This window comes from Nomascus leucogenys, chromosome 17, assembly GCF_006542625.1.
Source record: "Nomascus leucogenys isolate Asia chromosome 17, Asia_NLE_v1, whole genome shotgun sequence".
NCBI classification, from domain to species: Eukaryota; Metazoa; Chordata; class Mammalia; order Primates; family Hylobatidae; genus Nomascus; species Nomascus leucogenys.
In genome coordinates, this window is record NC_044397.1 from 2,454,884 (window position 1) to 2,475,727 (window position 20,844).

A 20,844-nucleotide genomic window follows, 5' to 3' on the forward strand; every position below is an offset into this window, starting at 1 on the left:
TTGTATGGGTACTCAAAGTACAGTTTCTACTAAATGCATATTGCTTTTGCACTGTCGTAAAGTAAAAAAATTGTTAAGTTGTACCATTGAAAGTTGGGGACCATCCGTGTGTGTATGTGCATGTGTGTGTGTGTGTGTGTGTGTGTATATATATACACCAATTCATAGATATGATACGGATATAGATATGGATATATGTAAAGGGAATGAGCATACCTTTTCTTGAAAGGAAATCCATCTTGTCTTTAATTTTCCCTTCAAGCAATTAAAAATGGACATAAATTGTTGAGAGGCTTTTTCATGCAACTATTGTTTAGAAAGTGGAGACCTCAAAGAGGCCAGGGTTGGAGCAGGTGCCAATGGTTTCATTACACTTTCATTCAAGAGAAATGAGAAGTGATGATTTGTGATCTGACCAGAGAGAGCATGGGATAAAAGGCAAGAGATATCCAAGGAAAATGTAGGCAGTTTTTCCCAGTTGGTATTCCTTCTCTAACTGCTCCTCCCAACCTGAGCTCCAAATCCTGAATTAGTGCGCACAAAATGAAGACAGCTGGAATGACATATTATTTATTCAAACCACAGAAGGACAGATATAGAATCAACCTTTATCGGAGAGAATAATATTGTGATTTTTATATTGTGTAATACCTTGGGAAACTTTAGTATTCTTATTAGCATTATTACCTTTGTGATAAAGCTTTATAAAATACTTTGTTAAATTGACAAAAGAGTTCCTGAAACTAAATCCACGTATTTTCTTTCTCCAGACCCTGTATATCCTGAAGGAGAGGCTTGGCCTAAATTAGACTGAGGATTTAGCATTAGGTAGAGAGTTGAGAGCAAGTTCAGAACAGTGGTGAAATTGAACAGGATGTAGTAGGAAAGATGACTAGTTTTCAGGATTTTCTCTAGTGTATGTGTGTATATATATATAAACATATATACACATGTGTAAAATACTTTGTATTTTATATGTATATACATACACATATATATAAAAACAAAGTATTTTATACATGTATATAATACATTGTATTTTACAAAGTATTATATATAATGTATATAATACTTTGTACTATACACATATATACATATATGTATATATGAATATATATGAATATATTCATATAAGTATATATAAGTATATATGAATATATTCATATATGTGTATATATACATATATACACATATATACACATATATATTAAATTTTTTAAGGCATTTTTTCAAATGACTGAAATTTCTTACTATCAATTTAACATTTTTATCTGAAATTATTTAAAATTCCACTTCTGCTTTTTTTTAAAACGTATTTTAAAGATTTGAATGCCATGGATCCTTGCTGCAAAATTTTGGAAAATGCAAAAAATATAAAAGTGGAATACATAGGTGATGGGTTGATAGGTGCAGCAAACCACCATGGCACACGTTTACCTATGTAAGAAACCTGCACGTTCCACACATGTATCCCAAAACTTAAAGTAAAAATAAAATAAAAGTGGAAATAAGAATTTCCCATATTTCTACCACCTGGAAATTATGACTATTAATATTTTAGTGTATTCCCTTCCGATACCTTATTTATGTATTTATTGCTGTTTTCTCCTTTGTTCTTTTTTTAAATTGACATATAACAATTGTACATATTTATGGGGTGCGTAGTGATGTTTTGATGCGTATAATATGAGAGTAATTAGCATATCCGTCATCTCAAACACTTATCATTTCTTTGTACTGGGAACATTCAATATCCTCCTTCTAGCTATTTGAAACTATATGTTATTCTTAACCATAGTTATCCTACAGTGGTATAGAACAAGGGTCCCCAACCACCCCCACCCGGCCCGGCTACAAATCGGTACCGATTCATGCGCTATTAGAAACTGGGTCTCACAGCAGGAGGTGAGCGGCGGGCAAGTGGGCATTACTGCCTGTGCTCCACCTCCTGTCAGATCAGCGGCGGCATGAGATTCTCATAGGAGGGCGAACCCTATTGTGAACTGAACTGTGCATTTGAGGGATCGAGGCTGTGTGCTGCTTATGTGAATCTAAAGCGTCCTGCGACCCCCGTCCGTGGAAAAATTGTCTTCCATGAAACTGGTCCCTGGTGCCAAAATGGCTGGGGACCACTGGTATAGATCACTAACACTTGGTCCTCCTACCTGGCTATAATTTTGCGTCCTTTAGCAAATCCATCCCTATCCTCCTCTTCTCCTTCCCCTTCCCAGCCTCTAGTATCCTCCATTCTGCTTTCACTTCTCTGAGGTCAGCTTTATTTTAGCTTCCCTGTGTGCATGAGAACATGTGGTGCCTTCTCATACTGTTTAATGTGCTTATTATAGGCATCGAGTAATATTGATGAGAATGAGCATTCTTGTTTTGCTGTTTTGTTTTGTTTTTTAATGAAACATCCTCTGGTTTTCACCACTAAGTCGCATGCCTTTTTAGACTGAGTATAAAAACATAATTTTAAGCTGTTCTTGGTGACTCAAGATAATGATTGTAAAGACTTGCCTTTGGATAGACATCATTATGCGGTGGGTTTTGGGATCTGCTGGTCTATTTGTATTACACTGCTATGCTTTTGTAGTTTTTCTCTTTGTCTTTCCCCCCTTGGACCATCATCTGCTGCTGACAGGGCCAGAATCTACTTGCTCTTGGGGGCGCTTTCTGACACTGGTTATTTTCTCCAGATCCCATTGCTCACTTCAGCCAGGTGCTTTCATTTATCTGTAGCTGCAGCCCCCAGGATTGGCCACTGCTCTAGCAGGAAAAGTATCAAAGTCCCTCATTAAGGCAAGGACATTCTTTTCTCACTATTGAGCCCATGCCAAGCAGTATCCACATACTGCCTGCCCTGCTTTCAGTCCTCTTTTTTGGTCCAAATGATGTTGGATTTGTCATTCAACTCTGGATGAATGAGAGCTCCGGAAGGGACAACCATTTCAGGGAAGGGGATGAGGGTGGGGCATGCTCAGACCACTTTTATTACCTTTTCTGGGGCAGAAATTGTAGGTTAAGGGACATCCTCTCACAATTTCTTTATGCGTTCATCAGGATACAAAAAATACAAGCTTCTCCCCTTCTCATTTTCTGCCTCCCTCTCTCTTCTATAGATAAGTATAGAGACAGAAAAGTAGACGTAGATAAAAACGTGGATATCAGAGAGAGGGAGCAATCAAGAAAGGAGATAGGCAGTGTATTGTTTTTAGAAGAGCAGATTCGGGAAGCCCTGTTCAAGAACAAGCAGATAATAAAGAGTTTCTTTGCTTTTCTTGAGAAAGAAAAATCATTGCATGGAAGTATCCAATAGTCTCAGGCCCTCTGTAGAAAAATTTCCTAACCAACTTCTATAACACGCATATAGTTCAACAAATGGTAGCCAGTATTTTAATGATCATTAATCTGTCTACTTTGAAATAATTAAATATTAACGGTTAAAACTTTAACTGTTTCCCTCCTTTGGGAGTGAAGAACTGCAAGTTGATCTCATTTTTAGTTTAAAATGTGAATAAGTGACCACCAAATTTTATTGCAAATGTGCTTTAAATATTTGGCAAATTTTAATATTTTTCTGCTGGATCTGTAGGTTGGACTTCTGGGAATTCAGATGTTGTGGACACACGATTCAGAAGAGGCTTTACATAATGCAAAAGATGACAGGAAAATCATGCAAGTGACCAATCAGAAATTTTTGGATATTCTAAATACTCTCATTAGTCAGACAACACACGATCTAAGCAAGTTTGATAGAGTGAAGTTCGAGACTCTAATTACCATCCATGTGCATCAGAGAGATATTTTTGATGACTTGGTAAGGTATCTTTTTTTTCTTAATTTCATGTACTAACTAATAATGAACAGTTACGAATTGTATATGTTGCCTAACTTACATGAACTTTCCATTTACTTGGTCCTTTTTCATAACTGTCCATCAATATCATGTCCACAATATTGTATTTCTGTATTGGATGGCTTAAACAACCATATTATATATTCATTTGGTACTCTGAAAGTTTGGAACCAACTGATGTGATATGAGCCAACTAATTGTTCCATTAAACCAAATAACCGGGAACATGATATAATTTAGGTCATAAGCTATGCTGGGTTGATTGGAAAAGGAGCACAGATGGAGTGGAATCAGGCTTTAGAGCACTCTCACGGCTGTTCATTCAGTTGATGGTGATCATGGGCTTGATTTAGGCAAAGTTCTGTAGGATAGGACTAAGAAGGGTAAACGTTTGAATTCCTTTAGAAATGGGACTCTAACCAGTGGACTTGACCAAGGCCAACTTCTCCTAAAGCAAGGATTTTTCTATTATAGGTGGTTTTGAAATGCCACTGTTTGGTAATCTTTACCTCCCATTTAACGCCTATTGCTTTAGTCTACTTGATTTGATACATTTTAAAGGTATCTCTTTCCTTCATCAGAGACACATAATTCATGCAGGTTGGGTCCTGTTTTAGAGAATGTGATCACAGACTACCTGTTTCGAACTTTTATCAAAAGTTCTGATCAGATAATTTATATTTCTTGAAGATTATTTGAAGGACATCCAGTCAGTCCATCCATCCCCCTGCAACCCAGATCCTTGCTTCTCAAAGTATTACATGCTGACCAGTGCTTTGGTATCACCTGGAAGTTGGTGAAAAGAGCAGAATCTCCAGCCTTCCTCCTCCCATCCAAGACCTACTGAATCAGAATCTGCATTTTATCGAGATTCTTAGGAGATTCATATGCATATTGAAGTTTGAGGAAAAACTGCTGTAGGATTTATCTCTGGATTTAGCTAATATCAGAAAGCTGCATACTTATATTGTTTTGACCTTCCACGGACTAGCTTTTACTAATTGCAGTTACCATTATCCTTTGACTTTAATTGACATCCACCTCAAGAAGCAATAGTATGGAGTTCATTTTTGTATCTGCTGTCAGCATACGTTTGAGGATGTTGTCTATACATCTCTCACTGGCTCCTAAAGCTGAAGTCCTGTAAAAGAAATTTCTTTTAAAATTAAGTGCTGAGCAAACTTTACATCCGGAGGGATTAAAAAAAAAACCTGTACATAAGAAAAACTATGAAACCATTTTCTTTTATCTTAATCACCATTGAACTGTTTGCATCCCAACTAAATGAGATCTCATGGCCAACATATGTGCATTTTATTTTTCCATGTACAATTATTAGAACAACCTGATATACAGCAAGAACTCAATAAATATATTAACTATTCTTCTTTTCTTCTCCACCTCCTCCTTACCATCTTAACAGATGGTTGAAAGTAGCTGGCGGAGAGCATCCCCATGGCCTTGAGTCCTGTGTTACAGAGCATTCCCTGGGGGTGGGGCCAGACTGTGTTACCTGAAAGTAACTCACGGTGATGAATACAAACTGTGCTTTAGGTGGAAAGCCAGTCCTTAATTAGAGGAGGAAGCAAGATCATAACCAAACAACAAGCAACAATAACAAAAAGCAGGACTGTAAATAGCAAGGAATATGGAGGCCTGGTCAGATGGAGATCCGAACATTGTATAGTAGCCACGAGTCCGCTTTTTAGTGTCAACTGAATGACCTGGAAGTGGGCCTACTGGGTTTAAGAGCAGGGAAGGGGACCACTTGCCACTTCCTGTGTTGATTCCTCTGAATGGGCAGGACTGGTGTTTCACCAGTTTCACTGGAAAGTCACGAAGCTCCTCAGAATGTGGTTGTGATGGAATGGAGTTCCTAAGGTTGCTTACCTGGTTTCTGTCTCTTTGAATGGACCAGGTACTAGAGCTTGCATCCATGGCTATGGGAGCCCAGTACCTCTTGCCTCACTTGTATATGCTGATGACTAGGCAGGTTGGGTGGCTTGGCTATAGTGCTGGTGCAGGGAGACATGTGCATATATAACCATGTGTTTCCCTGCTTAATCCCTTTAGTGGCTTCTGACTGCTATGAGGACAATTCGTAAACCCCTTCCCATGGCCCTGTGAAGCCTCAACTCTCATGCTTTCTCTAGATCCCGGGATGCCCCCAGCTGTACTGACCTTTTTTCAGTTCCTTGAAGATACCAATCAGATCTTCTGGGCATTTGCCTATAGCACTTACTCTTCCCACACCCTCATTATCCCTTTTGTTCCCCGCTCCCGGTGGCCCTGGATAGTTCCTACTATTTATCTGGGTTTTAGTTGAGATGTTTTCTTCCTCTGAGTGCCCCTCTCAGATACCCTGGAGTAGTTAGGTCCTCCTGCCCCATATATTCATGAGCCCTGAATTTCGGTGGTGGTGCCCTTTGTACTTTATTGCAATGATTTGTTTCACTGTTTGCCTTTTGCTTTTTTCTGTAAGCTCTGGAAGCCTGGAACCATCTCTGTCTTTGTTCACCTAGCACAGTGTCAAGCATAGGAAGAAACTCAATAAATATTTGTTAAGTGAATAAGAATCAGTTCATCAAAGAGTGAATTAAAAAAAACTGCCCACATGCTTATGTTTTATGCTATTGCAATTCAGTATATAGCTTTTTTGTATTTTATGTTTTTAAGGTAAAAATGCATATCAAATCACCTACTGATTTTGAATGGCTAAAACAGAGTAGATTTTATTTTAAGGAAGACTTGGATCAAACTGTGGTGTCTATTACAGATGTTGATTTTATTTACCAAAATGAATTTCTGGGATGTACTGATCGCCTTGTTATCACTCCATTAACAGATAGGTAGGAAACCCAGTTTTTGTTTTTCATTTTGTGATTTTAAAATGTGCTTAACATTATTTAAAGTTGCATTTGAAGTATTAACAAAAGCAGATTTCTGTCATGCTGGGTAGATGCTAGCTCATTAAAGTCAGCCTAACAATGAAATAACCACTTAAATATACATGTGCATTGAATTTTTATGAAGTAGAAAAAGATAAAAGAATAAAAGCAAGCTTGAATGTTGACTGTGAGTAATTTAATGATGAATTTTAGATTGCAAGATGGGAAAATATTCCTAGAATCCCAAAAGAAGTTAAAATTGCAAAGAAGGAAGGTACCTTGGAGATCACGTAATTTAGTCTTTGTATTTTCAGATGTGGAAATTGATACCTAAAGTACATTTTAATGGCCAATATGAATAATTAGTCAATGGCAGATCCCGTCACAATTCTTTCCATTATATGACACTAGGCAATTACTAGGTCTTTTTTATCCCATGACACCCAGTTAAGTATGCTGTGCATAGAAAACATTCAATAAATGTTGTTAGAATTGACTTAAATTGGGTTATTTAATATTTAGTGCTGCTGTTACTTTAAGTATTTGAAATTATATCAAATTACATCTTCAGCCTTCTTTTGATTTATTGAACCTATCCCTTTTATATGCCCAGTGCCATAGCAACATAAATTTGTCAGTGTTTTCTCTTCTATTGGTGTTTACATATTAAGCATCATGTCTCATGAAGCTTTACTAAGATCTTTACTAGTTTTACTTAGATCCAAAACAAATACAACAGAAGCTGGATCATGGATACAAAGAGATTTATTATATTAGTATTCTTTGCACTTTTCTAAATGAGTGAATTATTTCATAGTGAAACTATTTATTTACAATGGCGTGGTGGAGCTGACTTGCATCAGCCTGTGGTACTTACCTGGTTTCTTTTCTTTTTTTTTTTTTTTTTGAGACAGAGTCTTGCTCTGTCGCCCAGGCTGGAGTGCAGTGGCATGATCTTGGCTCACTGCAGCCTCCGCCTCTACCTCCCAAGTAGCTAGGACTACAGGTGCATGCCACCATGCCTAGCTAATTTTTGTATTTTTAAAATAGAGACAGGGTTTCACCATATTGGCCAGGCTGGTCTTGAACTCCTGACCTCATGATCCACCCGTCTCGGCTTCCCAAAGTGCTGGAATTACAGGCCTGAGCCACCGTGCCTGGCCTTACCTGGTTTCTGTCTATGTGCATTTTGCCCCGACTTTGTGATATCACATTGGTAGCTTGACGTTGACCACGGTGGAAGTATTTATACAATAGAAATTGGCAAACATGAAAACCAGGTTTTTTTTTGTTTTTTTTTTTTTTTTTCTGCAGAGCCAGTTGTTAAACACCTGCCAGCACAATACTGCTCATTTGGTTCTCCTGACTGTAACGGGAGGAAGGCCTGAAGGTTTTAAGTCAGGGTTGAGGAGTTTCGAAATTTGTCTCAAGAAATCTTTGGATTCACTGTAGTACTTTTAATGAATATCAAGTACCCTAACCTTGCTTGGTCACTTCTTTCATGTGGGCTACTCAGACTCTAAAATAAACAGGCCCATTCCAATCACATTGGACTTTTGCTTGTGCCGTCCTGTAATGTGTCATCCCATACTCACAATGCTTTACTGGATGAACCTTTTCAGATGCTATATCACGTTAGCTCAGGCCTTGGGCATGAACATGGGAGGTGCTCCCGCAGGACCAGCTGGCACTGGCAAAACAGAAACCACAAAAGACATGGGAAGGTGTTTGGGAAAATATGTGGTCGTGTTCAATTGCTCAGATCAAATGGATTTCAGAGGCCTAGGAAGGATTTTCAAAGGCAAGTGTCAAATAATGTAGATTATTTTTGGTGAATTTATTTTTATTGCCTTTTAATGTTATTTTCTGATATAAATCCAAAGTGACGCGATCTCAAATAATCTACATTAGTATGGGTTGATCCATATGATATTGCCATTTTTCTTGGTCAAAAATGGCTGGATATCAACAATTTCGTATGGTTCAATACTATTGCTAGTGTTACAGTCTATGCATGGAATGTGTGTTCGATTACGAAAATAGAATCAATGTATAATTGCCTGAAATAATAGTAGAGAGGATCAAGATAGCAAACGGGGGACACGTGTGGCTTCCCTCCCACGGAAATGAAAGATTTTTAGAAAGCATAGCAACACTGGAAAATAAGAAAGGGGTGGCCATCAGCAGATGGAAAATTTGGAGAAAATCCTGAAAGGTAGGTAGAAGGTGTTTTCAGATGCACAGAGAAAAAAATATTTGAAGACACATCAGCCTCAGAGCTCAGTCCTTGGCGGTCTTCTCTTTTCTATCTACATGCATTCTCTTAGTGATCTTATGTAGGTCCAAGCTTTAAATGCCATCTGTATGATGACTCCAGAATTATATCTCTAGCTCAGACTTCTTGAAACTCTAGATTCATTACATACAACTGGTGATTTAGCATGTCCACTTCAATGTCTAACAGGTCCAGATTCACTATGTTTAAAACCAAACTCCCAGCCTGGCATGGTGGCTCACGCCTGTAATCTCAGCACTTTGGGAGGCTGAGGCGGGCGGATCATGAGGTCGGGAGTTCGAGACCATCCTGGCCAACATGGTGAAACCCCGTCTCTACTAAAAATACAAAAATTATCTGGGCATGGTGGCGCGTGCCTGTAATCCCAGCTACTCAGGAGGCTGAGGCAGGAGAATCGCTTGAACCTGGGAGGCGGAGGTTGCAGTGAGCCGAGATCTCACCACTGCACTCCAGCCTGGGCTACAGAGCAAGACTCCACCAAAAAAAAAAAAAAAAAAAAACCAAAACTCCTGATCTCTTGGTGCTTAGACACAACAACAGCAACAAACAAAACAACCATCCCCCAAACAACTGCGACCTATCCTTTACTCTGCTCTTTCTCTTATACTCAGATCCAGTCTGTCAGCAAACACTGTTGGTTCTACTTTCAAAATACCCCCAAAATCTGTACTTTCATCTTGGCAATGTACTATTTCCATTGTTTTGATGAAAACATACAAATAATTAAACCTCTCTTTATCACTGGAATTAAATGTGTATTTATCAACAGCCAGATACGAAACTTTACATAATCCCGTTTCAATGTATAATGGTTTGGGAGCACTGGAGAAATGATTGTTATCAAGAAGGTATATCATAGAGTAAAACTTTACAAATTAACTGTTTTTCATGCCAGGTCTTGCGCAGTCAGGTTCCTGGGGCTGTTTTGATGAGTTTAACAGAATTGAATTGCCTGTATTATCAGTGGCAGCACAACAAATTTATATTGTTTTGACAGCAAGAAAAGAGAGAAAGAAACAGTTCATTTTTTCTGATGGTGATTGCGTTGATTTAAATCCAGAATTTGGAATCTTCTTAACGATGGTGAGAAAAAAGGCTTTAAATGCAATTTAATTAGTTTAATTGTCATAGACATAAATAAAACAAAGTATGTGTTAGTGGGTAAGTGACCCAACTATCCAGGAGTCATGAGCTGTTCTCTCTTACCGTATGATTTTTTTTAGTAGTCATTATAGCCCAGACAGAAGATAAAATAGTAATTTTTTTCAATTAAAAAAAATTCAGATCCAGACCTACAGAGGTAATATGCTAATGATAATAAAAGATACTGTTTATTGACCACTTAGTATAATATGTGTAAGGTACGGGCGAAATGTTCTATGTGCTATATCAGATGGCATAACTCACGTGGTTCTGCAGTAACAAACAATCCCTAAATCTTAGTTTCTTAAAGCCACAAGATTTATCTCTCTGTCATGCCACGTGTCCACTGTGGGTTGACTAGGGTAGAGGTGGGAGGCCAGGGCTGCTTTGTATGTCTTTACTCTGGTACTCGGCCTGACAAGGTACCTACTATCTCAATCATTGCTCTTTGCTATAGCAAAGGAAAAAGAGAACATGAAGAATTGTGCTCTGACCCTTAGAGTTTCTTTCCAGAAGTGACGCAAGTCCTAAGTCATTGGCTAAAGCAAGTTTCACGACCTAACTTCAAGGGGTGGTGGGATGGGGGAAAATGTGCCGTCCTATCATGTAACTAGAAAGAGGAAGGACCTGAAATATTCTCTCACATGTACACTGTATCTTATAGCTACGAGAGCCCTCTGAAGTGGGTATTATATAGCTGACTTACCTGAGGCTCAGCGAGACTTAAAAACTTCCTAGGTCACCCAGCCAGTAAGAGAAAGAAGAAGTTATGGTCTCTCTAACGTCAAAATCTGACTGCTTAACCTGCACACTTGGTTTTTCTTTGACACCGAATAAAAGGAAATAAAAATAAAATGTCTGCAATAATTTAACAAGGTCCTATACCAAAGAATTGTAACAAATTCAGTTACCATGTGATTAAGGGTGAGCTTTGAGATTCAGTGTTGTAAAGATAGAAAACCAAAGGCATGAATAAACGGGAGTTTCTATGCTTTTATGTGCCACCAGTTTTAAAACTTTTATGTGTTTTCCATAAAGTTAAATCTCGAAGTTGCAGGATAACACAAAGCACTCTGAGTTTTTAAATATCTCCATGGATAAAGATGATAAATTATAGGAGGCAAAATCAGAAATGTTTCTGATACACTTTATTGTAAGCAAACATCCAGTAAAACAGTTAGGGGGAAATAAGAATAATCTGGAAGTGCTGGTTACAAGTCAGGAAGTGGGATGAAGAAATGTACTCAGTGTAAAACTATGGTCTAGAAGGGATTTTACAAAAAGCTTAACATGCTCCCTGGATTAAGAATAATATTGGAAATAGCAATTAGATATTGCATTAAGCTGTGAGTAACTGAAACCTAAAAAAAATTGTACTTTAACATGTAAGGATTCTCTTAAGATCCTTTTACGGTTCTACTCCATCATGAATTCCATCTTCAAGGTCACCTTATGAACCAAGATGCTACAGAAAGCATCTCTCTTGTGTTGCAGCCAATTGACTGAGTCAACTCCCTTCAAACAAACATCAAGGATATTTCATACAGTGTGCCCCTTTGCATCTTGCGGTGTAGAATATAATCACAGCAGCTGCAAGGCAGGCTGGGAAATGTAGTTTTTAATCTAGGTGTTGCTGTACCCAGCTTACAAGTGGGCTTCTATGGCTCAGGAAGGTTAAGAGGAATATTGAGAGGCAGCCTCAATTTCTGTATTTCCAGCCCCTAGCAAGGTACCTGGCCTATTGACAGTGCCCAGTAAATGGTCAGGGACTGAAGGTTTTTAACAAACTTGCCTAAAATAACTCATTCCTGTTGGCCTTAGTTGTCTTTGAATCTCCAACCTTCCTTTGAGACTTGGGTCTGACCTCTCTTCAATCTGTTGCTTCTTAGGAGGCCTTCATTTCCTGTCTGTCTCTACTTTTGTCCATTTCAGTGTTTTTCCCATCATTCCCTTCTTTATCTCCCCTCACTGCCATCTTTATTTCTCCTCACTTCCATGGGTTTTTGTCAGCCAAAGAGCTCTGTAACTGTGACTGCAAAGAATAATTGAAGAGATGGAATTAAAAAAATGCCCAAGGAAGCGCATCAGTATGAAATCCTTAGTTTTTTTCTTCTTTCAATAACATACTTTAGACTATAATTATCAGGTATCTATTCAGTTTTCTCTTGTATTATTTCATGTTCTTTTCTATTTTTTAAGCCAATAGACACAATTTTGTATTTTTTAAGCCAGTAGACACAATTTTGCCACAGAAAATTGTGTGTGACTTTATTAATATCATGAAAATGGAAATATATAAAAGGGCATGTGAATATTAATAAATATGCATGGTCTAATACACATTGTTTTGAGAAAACAAGAGTATTTCATGAATCTAATATTTTTCAATACCATCTTAAAATCTGAATTGGGGTTTGAAATATATTTGTATTCAGAAATGAAAATTGTATTAACAATTAAAAATTAAACATATTTTAACTTTTAGAACCCTGGATATGCTGGGCGCCAGGAACTACCAGAAAACCTAAAAATCCAGTTTAGAACTGTTGCTATGATGGTTCCTGATAGACAGGTATGCACTAGGATTTAAAAGCATAATGTACTTTATGTTCTTTACTTGTTTTTCACTAAAGTTGTTGAAAACAAATCTCACTGTGTTAATTTTCAGATCATTATGAGAGTTAAACTTGCAAGCTGTGGTTTTCTTGAAAATGTTATCTTGGCTCAAAAATTTTATGTTCTTTACAAACTCTGTGAAGAGCAACTTACTAAACAGGTAACTTTATAGATCTGCTTTCCCCCTAGCAATAGTATTTGGTTTTTTTGCTTTGTAATTTTCCCTTGATAAATACTCATCAGTGAGTTAAAATCTCACTGACTCTTTTCTAAAATGCTTTTAGAATTAATTTTACCTATTGGTTGTGTATTTTTAAGACCCTTTTATTTTGAAATAATTGTAGATTCACAGGAAGTTGCAAAGGAATGTACAGGGAGGCATGTACCCTTCACCCTGCCTTGCCTGGTGTTGACATCTTGTAACTATAGCACAATAACAAAACCAGAAATGGACAGTGAAGCAATCCACAGAGTTTGTTAAGGTTTCATCAGTTATACATGCACTGGTGTGTGTGTGTGTGTGTGTGTGTGTGTGTGTGTGTGTGTGTGTAGTTGTATGAATATGTAAGATATGGCTCTGTTCCATCACCACAAGGTTCCCTCATGCTACTTTATTGCCACACACCCACCTCTCTCCCAAATCCGTAACCCATTAACCTTTTCTCCATGCCTAGAATTTTATTGCAAGAATGTTATGTAAACGGAATCACATAGTATATAACCTGTTGGTTATGCATTTAAAAATCTATTGTTTGGGCCGGGTGCCGTGGCTCACGTCTGTAATCCCAGCATTCTGGGAGGCCGAGGCAGGTGGATCATGAGGTCGGGAGAATGAGACCATCCTGGCTAACATGGTGAAACCCTGTCTCTACTAAAAATACAGAAAAAAAAAAAAATTAGCCGGGCGTGGTGGCACGCACCTGTAATCCCAGCTACTGGGGAGGCTGAGGCAGGAGAATTGCTTGAACCCGGGAGGTAGTAGTTGCAGTGAGCCGAGATCCCGCCACTGCACTTCAGCCTGGATGACAGAGCGAGACTCCATCTCAAAAAAAAAAAAAAAAAAAATCTATTGTTTGTTGCTCAGACTGTATCAGACTATATTATTCTCAAAAGATATTTAAGGTGTGAATACTTACTTGATCATGTAGCTTGGATTTTCCCATGGAATGATCATATTTCAGTCAAAGGAAAGGTAGGAAAGTTGAGCTAATAAACCTTTGCGGCTTAGTCACCCCAAAACTATCACATATAAGTATCAGAATCGACCTATATGCATAGAGTGAGCCGTGAGTCTATGTTTAGTTTTTCAATTAAACCATCTTTTTGCCGTCTTCTCCCATCTCAGGTTCATTACGACTTTGGATTGAGAAATATTCTATCTGTATTGAGGACTCTTGGATCTCAAAAAAGAGCCAGACCAGAAGATAGTGAATTAAGCATTGTCATGAGAGGACTAAGAGATATGAACCTTTCTAAACTGGTATCTTCTCTGAATTCTCTTCTTTTCCACAATTTTAATGTGGTTCCTTTCTATTTGGTGGACAAGTAGGGGTAGGCTGATGTTGAGCTGTGAGCACTCATAATTACAGGGATAATAAGTGTGCAAAGCTACCACTGTGCTTCCAGAAGAAAGCAAAAGACCCCATGACCCTTTGTGACCAACATGGACTATAAGTGCCTCCTTTGATCAGTTGTGTGCAGTGAAACAGGTCATCAGTGGGCTTCAGCTCCAAGACTTAACCTAGTTCTCTACCATTATTCACCAAGTGAATCTGGATTCCCAGGGAACCATGTGAATGTTTTGCTTTCTCTGTATGTAACTAGCTTATCTCAGATATATCTCTCTCAAAACATAAACACCATTTCTATTTTCCAAAAACATATTGAAAATTTGCTGTGGAGAGCATGCTGCTTTCATGCTTGTCATGGTTACAGCCTGATTTTTTTTTTCTTTGAAACAGAGTCTCACTCAGTCACCCAGGCTGGAGTGCAGTGGTGCAATTTTGGCTCACTGCAACCTCCTCATTCCAGGCTCAAGCTATTTCCCTGCTCCAGCCTCCCGAGTAGCTGGGACTACTGGCACACCACCATGCCTGGCTAATTTTTGTACTGTTTTGTAGAGATAGGGTTTTGCCATGTCACCCAGGCTGGTCTCAAACTCCTGGACTCCAGTGATCCACCCCGCTTCAGCATCCCAAAGTGCTGGGATTATAGGCATGAGCCACCATGCCCAGCCCAGCCCAGCCAGGTTGTTTTGAATAGCTGATGGACGGGTTCATGTGACATATATTCTACATGGCACATATTGTGCCCATGCCATGGGTGTACAAGGTTTAAGAAGAAATGGTTCAGGAAGCTACATTCTAGTTACAAAAACTAACATCTGTGGAATTCGTTAGTGTTACAAAGTCTTTTCAGGTGTATTGTCTTGTTTGAGCCTCACAGCAACTCTGTGGGATCTGGATGGCTAGCTTGCTTATTGTCATTTCACTTATTGGGGAACAGAGACTAGAGGTTGTAGGATTCCCCCATAACCACCATCAGCTGAGAAGAGGGGACAAAAATTTATAAGATTTTCTGGTGCCAAATCCACTGCTCCTGCCAGTATACCTCACTGCCTGTATGACCAACATGGACTGTAATGGAGGCTTAGACTCCCTAAGTCACCCAGGCTGGAGTGCAGTCTAAGCCTCCCCTAGATAATGGTGTTTTGGAAATTCCTAGACAAGTATTCAAGAAAGCATCAGCAAAGCCCTGGAGAATAAAGAGAAATCATAAGGCGTCAGATGTTGGGAACGGGCAATCTATGCATTAAAGACATTGCAAATAAGGATTGGAGTCAGTGTACTCAAACCTACTGCTTATAAGAAAGGCTCAGAACACTGCCCTGATGGACTTTTCCAGCCATTGTTGGATGAAATCATGCAGGGTTATGGCTATTTCCCCAATTTAAATAAAATATTAGTTCTTTAATTTCATGGGGTTGGGACTACAAATTATCATTTTTAAGGTTAATGCAAATGCCACTGTGAGAAGCAAAGATTCGTGTGATAAAGTAATGAGGTCGTACTTTGGAGCAATAGACTGGGGCAGGATTGTAGAACACATTGAATGCTAAGGAACTTTGGGTACAATGTAGATTCAATGGTGATTGTATTAGTCTGTTCTCACACTGTTAATAAAGGCAATTTATAAAGGAAAGAGGTTTGATGAACTCACAGTTCCACATGGCTGGGGAGGCCTCACAATCATGTTGGGAGGTGAATGAGGAGCAAAGTCATGTCTTTACATGGCGGCAGGCAAGAGAGCATGTGCAAGGGAACTCCCGTTTACAAAACCATCAGATCTTGTGAGACTTACTCACTATCATGAGAATAGCAGGGAAAGACCTGCCCCCATGATTCAGTTACCTCTCACTGGGTCCCTCTCACGGCATGTGGGAGTTATGGGAGCTACAATTCCAGATGAGATTTGGGTAGGGACACAGCCAAACCATATCAGTGATATTCTGGAGAAAGTACTAGAGAATACAAGCCTGATTAGGAGAGTAGTAAATGGTTCTCTGGGGATGAAGTGATAAGTACTATGCACATCCCAGCTAGTTGATAAACATTTGTTGACTGAATGAGTAAATTTATTTTAAACTATGCCACCTTAGGTTGATGAAGATGAACCCCTGTTCCTCAGCTTAATCAATGACCTGTTCCCAGGACTGCAACTGGATAGTAATACTTATGCGGAACTGCAAAACGCAGTAGCCAATCAGGTTCAGATAGAGGGTTTGATTAACCATCCACCCTGGAACCTGAAACTCGTGCAGGTAAAGACATTTTAATCTATTATCAGTATAATGACAAGTATGTGTTAAACATTCCCGTCTGAATAGAAAAACTCATGGTTAGTCTTACTTGATGTAAATGTTAAATGAAAACATCATATATACATCATTGCAAAAAGAATACTTCGGGGGATGTGGTGGTCCTAGGAAGATAGTATGGATTTACCCTGCCTCGCAGTAATCAAGCAGTAATTTACTGTAGTTGTTACTTACACCCAGTGACAATGTTGGGATGAAATAGTAGGTTATAAAAACTCTAGGGGAATGGAACAACCCAGATGACTTCTTGTGCCAATCTGGTAGTATTGGCTGCAGCTGGGTGCCTCAGTGGAGTGCAGAGCCTGAGGAATCCGGGAGTGCTACTTTGCTCCTGCTTTGTGTGTGGACATGTTATATCCTTCACCTACACTAAAACCTGAATCTTTTGACTGCGTATGTTGGTGTCTTTCTGTTCATCATATTTCATCCTTGTGACAACCATCTAACCACTTGATTGGATTACCAGTAGAATCAAGAACTTGTAGCAGAGACACAGGATTAAATCTCTATGAGCTTGATGCTTTGGGAATATTTTCCAGAGCTTTTGGAAAATTAAGGAGCTGAAATTGTGGACATTGTTGAAAACTGCATTTGAAATAGTAATATAACAATTCTTATTTTAACTTACTGTTCTTGCCAGATTTTGAGATGTGCAAGTATCTCTTACAAAGAAATATGTGCATGGGGGAAAAGTCTTTTTCATCATTCATGTACTGGAAACCATTTTAAGAGTTTAAAAAATTTCTGGGAAAACATGATTTTATATATGATATGCATACAGTATATTGAGTTCTAAAATTCTTGCCATCTCAATGGGTGGCGACTAGAATTTTGGGTTCTTTGTTGATGTCAATAACATTGCTCTTGAACATGTCAGGAACAGTGCCTCTGGTGCTTTTAAACTATAGTTTACAATGGTAATACATTTCTGTCCAAAATGTTAGGAGAATAACTCACTCTACCTCTGAGCAGCTGTCAGACCTTTGACTTCTTGTTTTTTTTTATTGAGAAAACTACAGACAGGATGTTATAACAGCGGCTGTCCATGATCCTAGCCTGTCTCCTTGAATCTGTTTTAACATTTCCACGTGCCCCTGCCCAGCTTCTGTGTGTTTTCGCTTCTAATAGCAAAAGGAGGACTGGAGCCATTTTGTTGGCAGGTACAAAGAGTAGGTGCTGCACGGGAGTTTATTTCCCATCCACCCCCAAACAAACGTCTCTAAGAGTTGATGGAGTAGGAAAGTCAAGCTCTCCTGGTTCCAGGTGGAGCAATCTTTGAGATGTAAGTTACACTCCAGTCTCCCGCGGGATCAGGCTCAAGTCTGTCCTCTACAGGGCTTTTGTCCTCAATCACACCTTGCTTGGCTTCTTCCCATTCCTGTCCTGCTTTCCTCTTCTCTTACTGGTTTCTCCTGGGAGCACTCCCTGAATAAATCACTTGCACAGGAATCCTCTCATTCATGATGTACTTCTGGGGAATTAGAAGGCCCCTGTGAAACGGATCTTCACTGTGATGCTCTGCGTTGCTGCTTTCCACCACTAAGGGGCGATATCATCACATTGGATGCCGAGAAAGTTTGCGCGTGGAAAAACTGCTGGTTGTAGACCAACAAACCAAAATCACAGGGAATCATCACGCAAGAAGCAAAAACTAGATGCTGAGTTAATTATTTCCAAAATGTAATTCAAGCTCCACATCGTTATTACTTTAGCACATATCGTTTTATAACGTGGTGCTCATTTGCTATGCACATCTAGTAAAACAACATTTTTTACAACTTAAAAGTAGTGAACTAGTTACTTTAATGAAGGGCTTATTTAAAGCCTTTAATCTTCAAGTAGCTACTATGAATGTCAGCAAGAGACTCATAAATTACATTTTTTAATTTACTGGTTAATTGTGTAGTTGTACGAGACGTCTTTGGTACGGCATGGCTTGATGACTCTTGGGCCTAGTGGTTCTGGAAAGACAACCGTTATCACGATTCTAATGAAGGCGCAAACAGAATGCGGAAGGCCTCATAGAGAAATGCGAATGAATCCAAAAGCCATTACTGCACCTCAGATGTTTGGCAGACTGGACACTGCTACCAATGACTGGACAGATGGGATTTTTTCTACTCTGTGGAGAAAAACATTAAAAGCTAAAAAAGGTATACACAAAACTCCTTTGTGATCATTTTTTCCCTGCCAGCGTATTAAGACAATATTTGTTTGGTTTTTCCGTTTTAATTATTTGCAGGTGAAAAGTGATTTTCTGTTTTAATTATTTGCAGGTGAAAACATTTTCCTCATTTTAGATGGTCCTGTGGATGCCATCTGGATTGAGAACTTAAATTCCGTTTTGGATGACAATAAAACTCTGACACTAGCTAATGGAGATCGCATTCCCATGGCCCCTAGTTGTAAGCTTCTGTTTGAAGTCCACAATATCGAGAACGCCTCTCCTGCCACGGTTTCTAGGATGGGCATGGTCTATATCAGCAGCTCTGCTCTCAGCTGGAGGCCAATCTTACAGGTGGGGCAGAGAGATGGGAAGAAGGACCCTCAGAGTCTCTCCACGTTTCACTTTCTTACTCAACAGAGATTCTGTTTCTTTGTTGCAGGCATGGTTGAAGAAACGCACTGCACAGGAAGCTGCCGTATTCCTGACACTGTATGAGAAAGTCTTTGAAGATACATACACATATGTGAAACTAAATCTCAATCCCAAAATGCAGCTCTTGGAGTGCAACTATATTGTGCAAGTAAGATTTTTTTTTTTTGTACATTTACTACTTCGATTTTGATTTTTTTTTTCACTCAGTTGCAGTTTACAGCCATCTGAAATAGAAAGTTCAGGCAGTCCATAAAAATCATTTGATGATGTGGCTGTAAAAGCTCTGATAATTTTGATTCCTATTGAAGATCTTCTTAATGATCTTACTGTTTTCTCTATTATTTTCACTTCCCAGAGGGATGTTGTCAGAGGAAGGGGAATGAACTATCTTTCCCATTGTCAGGTTTAGTGACCTGTCCCATAAAGTGTGTCTAATAGTGACAATCAATAAAATAAAGTAATTAAATTTTAAAATAAAAAATAACACATACACACACACACACACACACACACACACACACACACACCAATACTGGTTCCATCCTAACAATAGAAGACTTCATTGTCTGGGCACGGTGGCTCACAGCTGTAATCCCAGCACTTTGGGAGGCCAAGGTAGGTGGATTGCTTGCGCTCAGGAGTTTGAGACCAGCTATGGTCAATGTGGAGAAACTTCGTTTCTACAGAAATTAGCCAGGTGTAGTGGTGAGTGCCTATAGTCCCAGCTACTTGGGAGGCTGAGGTGGGAGGATCACTTGAACCTGGAAGGTTGAGTTTGCACTGAGCCAAGATCACACCACTGCACTCCAGCTGGGGAGACAGAGTGAGACCCTGTCTCAAAATAAATAAATAAATAAATAAATAAAAATAAATAAAGTTGGTAGCTTCGTGGGAAAGAATAGAAAGGGGCCTGTTGCGATCAAGAAAACTTGGGAGGCAATCTTGGCTTTGGAAATTTAGCATATAACAGGTAAGGAAAATCTTTAAATAAAAATTTTGTAGCATTGTTTTTTTCCTTTCTTCCTTCTTCTCCTCTTCCTTTCTTTCTCCCATCTTCTTTCTTTTTCTTTCTCTTTTTCTTTCTCTTTCTCCTTCCTTCCTTCCTTCCTTCCTCCTTCTATTTCTCTTTCTCTCTTTCCTTCTCTTTTTCTTTTTCTTTCTTTTTCTTTTTTTCTTCTTTCTTTCTCTTTGCTTTCTTTCTTTCTTTTCTCTCTCTCTCTTTCTCCCCTCCCCTTCCCTTCCCTCCCTCTCTCTCTTTTCTTTTCCTTTCTTTTCTTTCCTTTTCTTTTCTTTCTTTTCTTTCAACAAGGTCTTGCCTGTTGCCCAGGCTTGTATGCAGTGGTGCAATCAATCATAACTCACTGCAACCTTGAAGTTCTGGGCTCAAGCTGTCCTCCTGCCTCAGCCTTTGGAGTTGTTGGGGCTACAGGCACACACTACCATGCCCAGCTAATTTTTAGATTTTTTGTAGAGACAGGGTTTCTGTATGTTGCCCAGGCTGGTCGAGGCTCCTGGACTCAAGCAGTCCTCCTGCCTCAGCCTCCTAAAGTGCTAGGATTGCAGGCATGA

At 39.1% G+C, this 20,844-nt stretch overlaps 1 protein-coding gene across 1 annotated transcript in view; it reads left to right on the forward strand.

Annotated features, from left to right (window-relative positions):
• DNAH8 (dynein axonemal heavy chain 8) overlaps positions 1–20,844 on the forward strand; it is a 317,387-nt gene that overhangs the window by 140,624 nt on the left and 155,919 nt on the right. Inside the window, exons 42-52 of the mRNA XM_030796747.1 lie at positions 3,593–3,817; positions 6,533–6,705; positions 8,367–8,545; positions 9,936–10,123; positions 12,669–12,755; positions 12,852–12,959; positions 14,145–14,279; positions 16,458–16,619; positions 18,583–18,829; positions 18,953–19,194; positions 19,283–19,423. Coding sequence (XP_030652607.1) covers positions 3,593–3,817; positions 6,533–6,705; positions 8,367–8,545; positions 9,936–10,123; positions 12,669–12,755; positions 12,852–12,959; positions 14,145–14,279; positions 16,458–16,619; positions 18,583–18,829; positions 18,953–19,194; positions 19,283–19,423 — 1,887 coding nt within the window. The remainder of the gene's footprint in view (positions 1–3,592; positions 3,818–6,532; positions 6,706–8,366; positions 8,546–9,935; positions 10,124–12,668; positions 12,756–12,851; positions 12,960–14,144; positions 14,280–16,457; positions 16,620–18,582; positions 18,830–18,952; positions 19,195–19,282; positions 19,424–20,844) is intronic.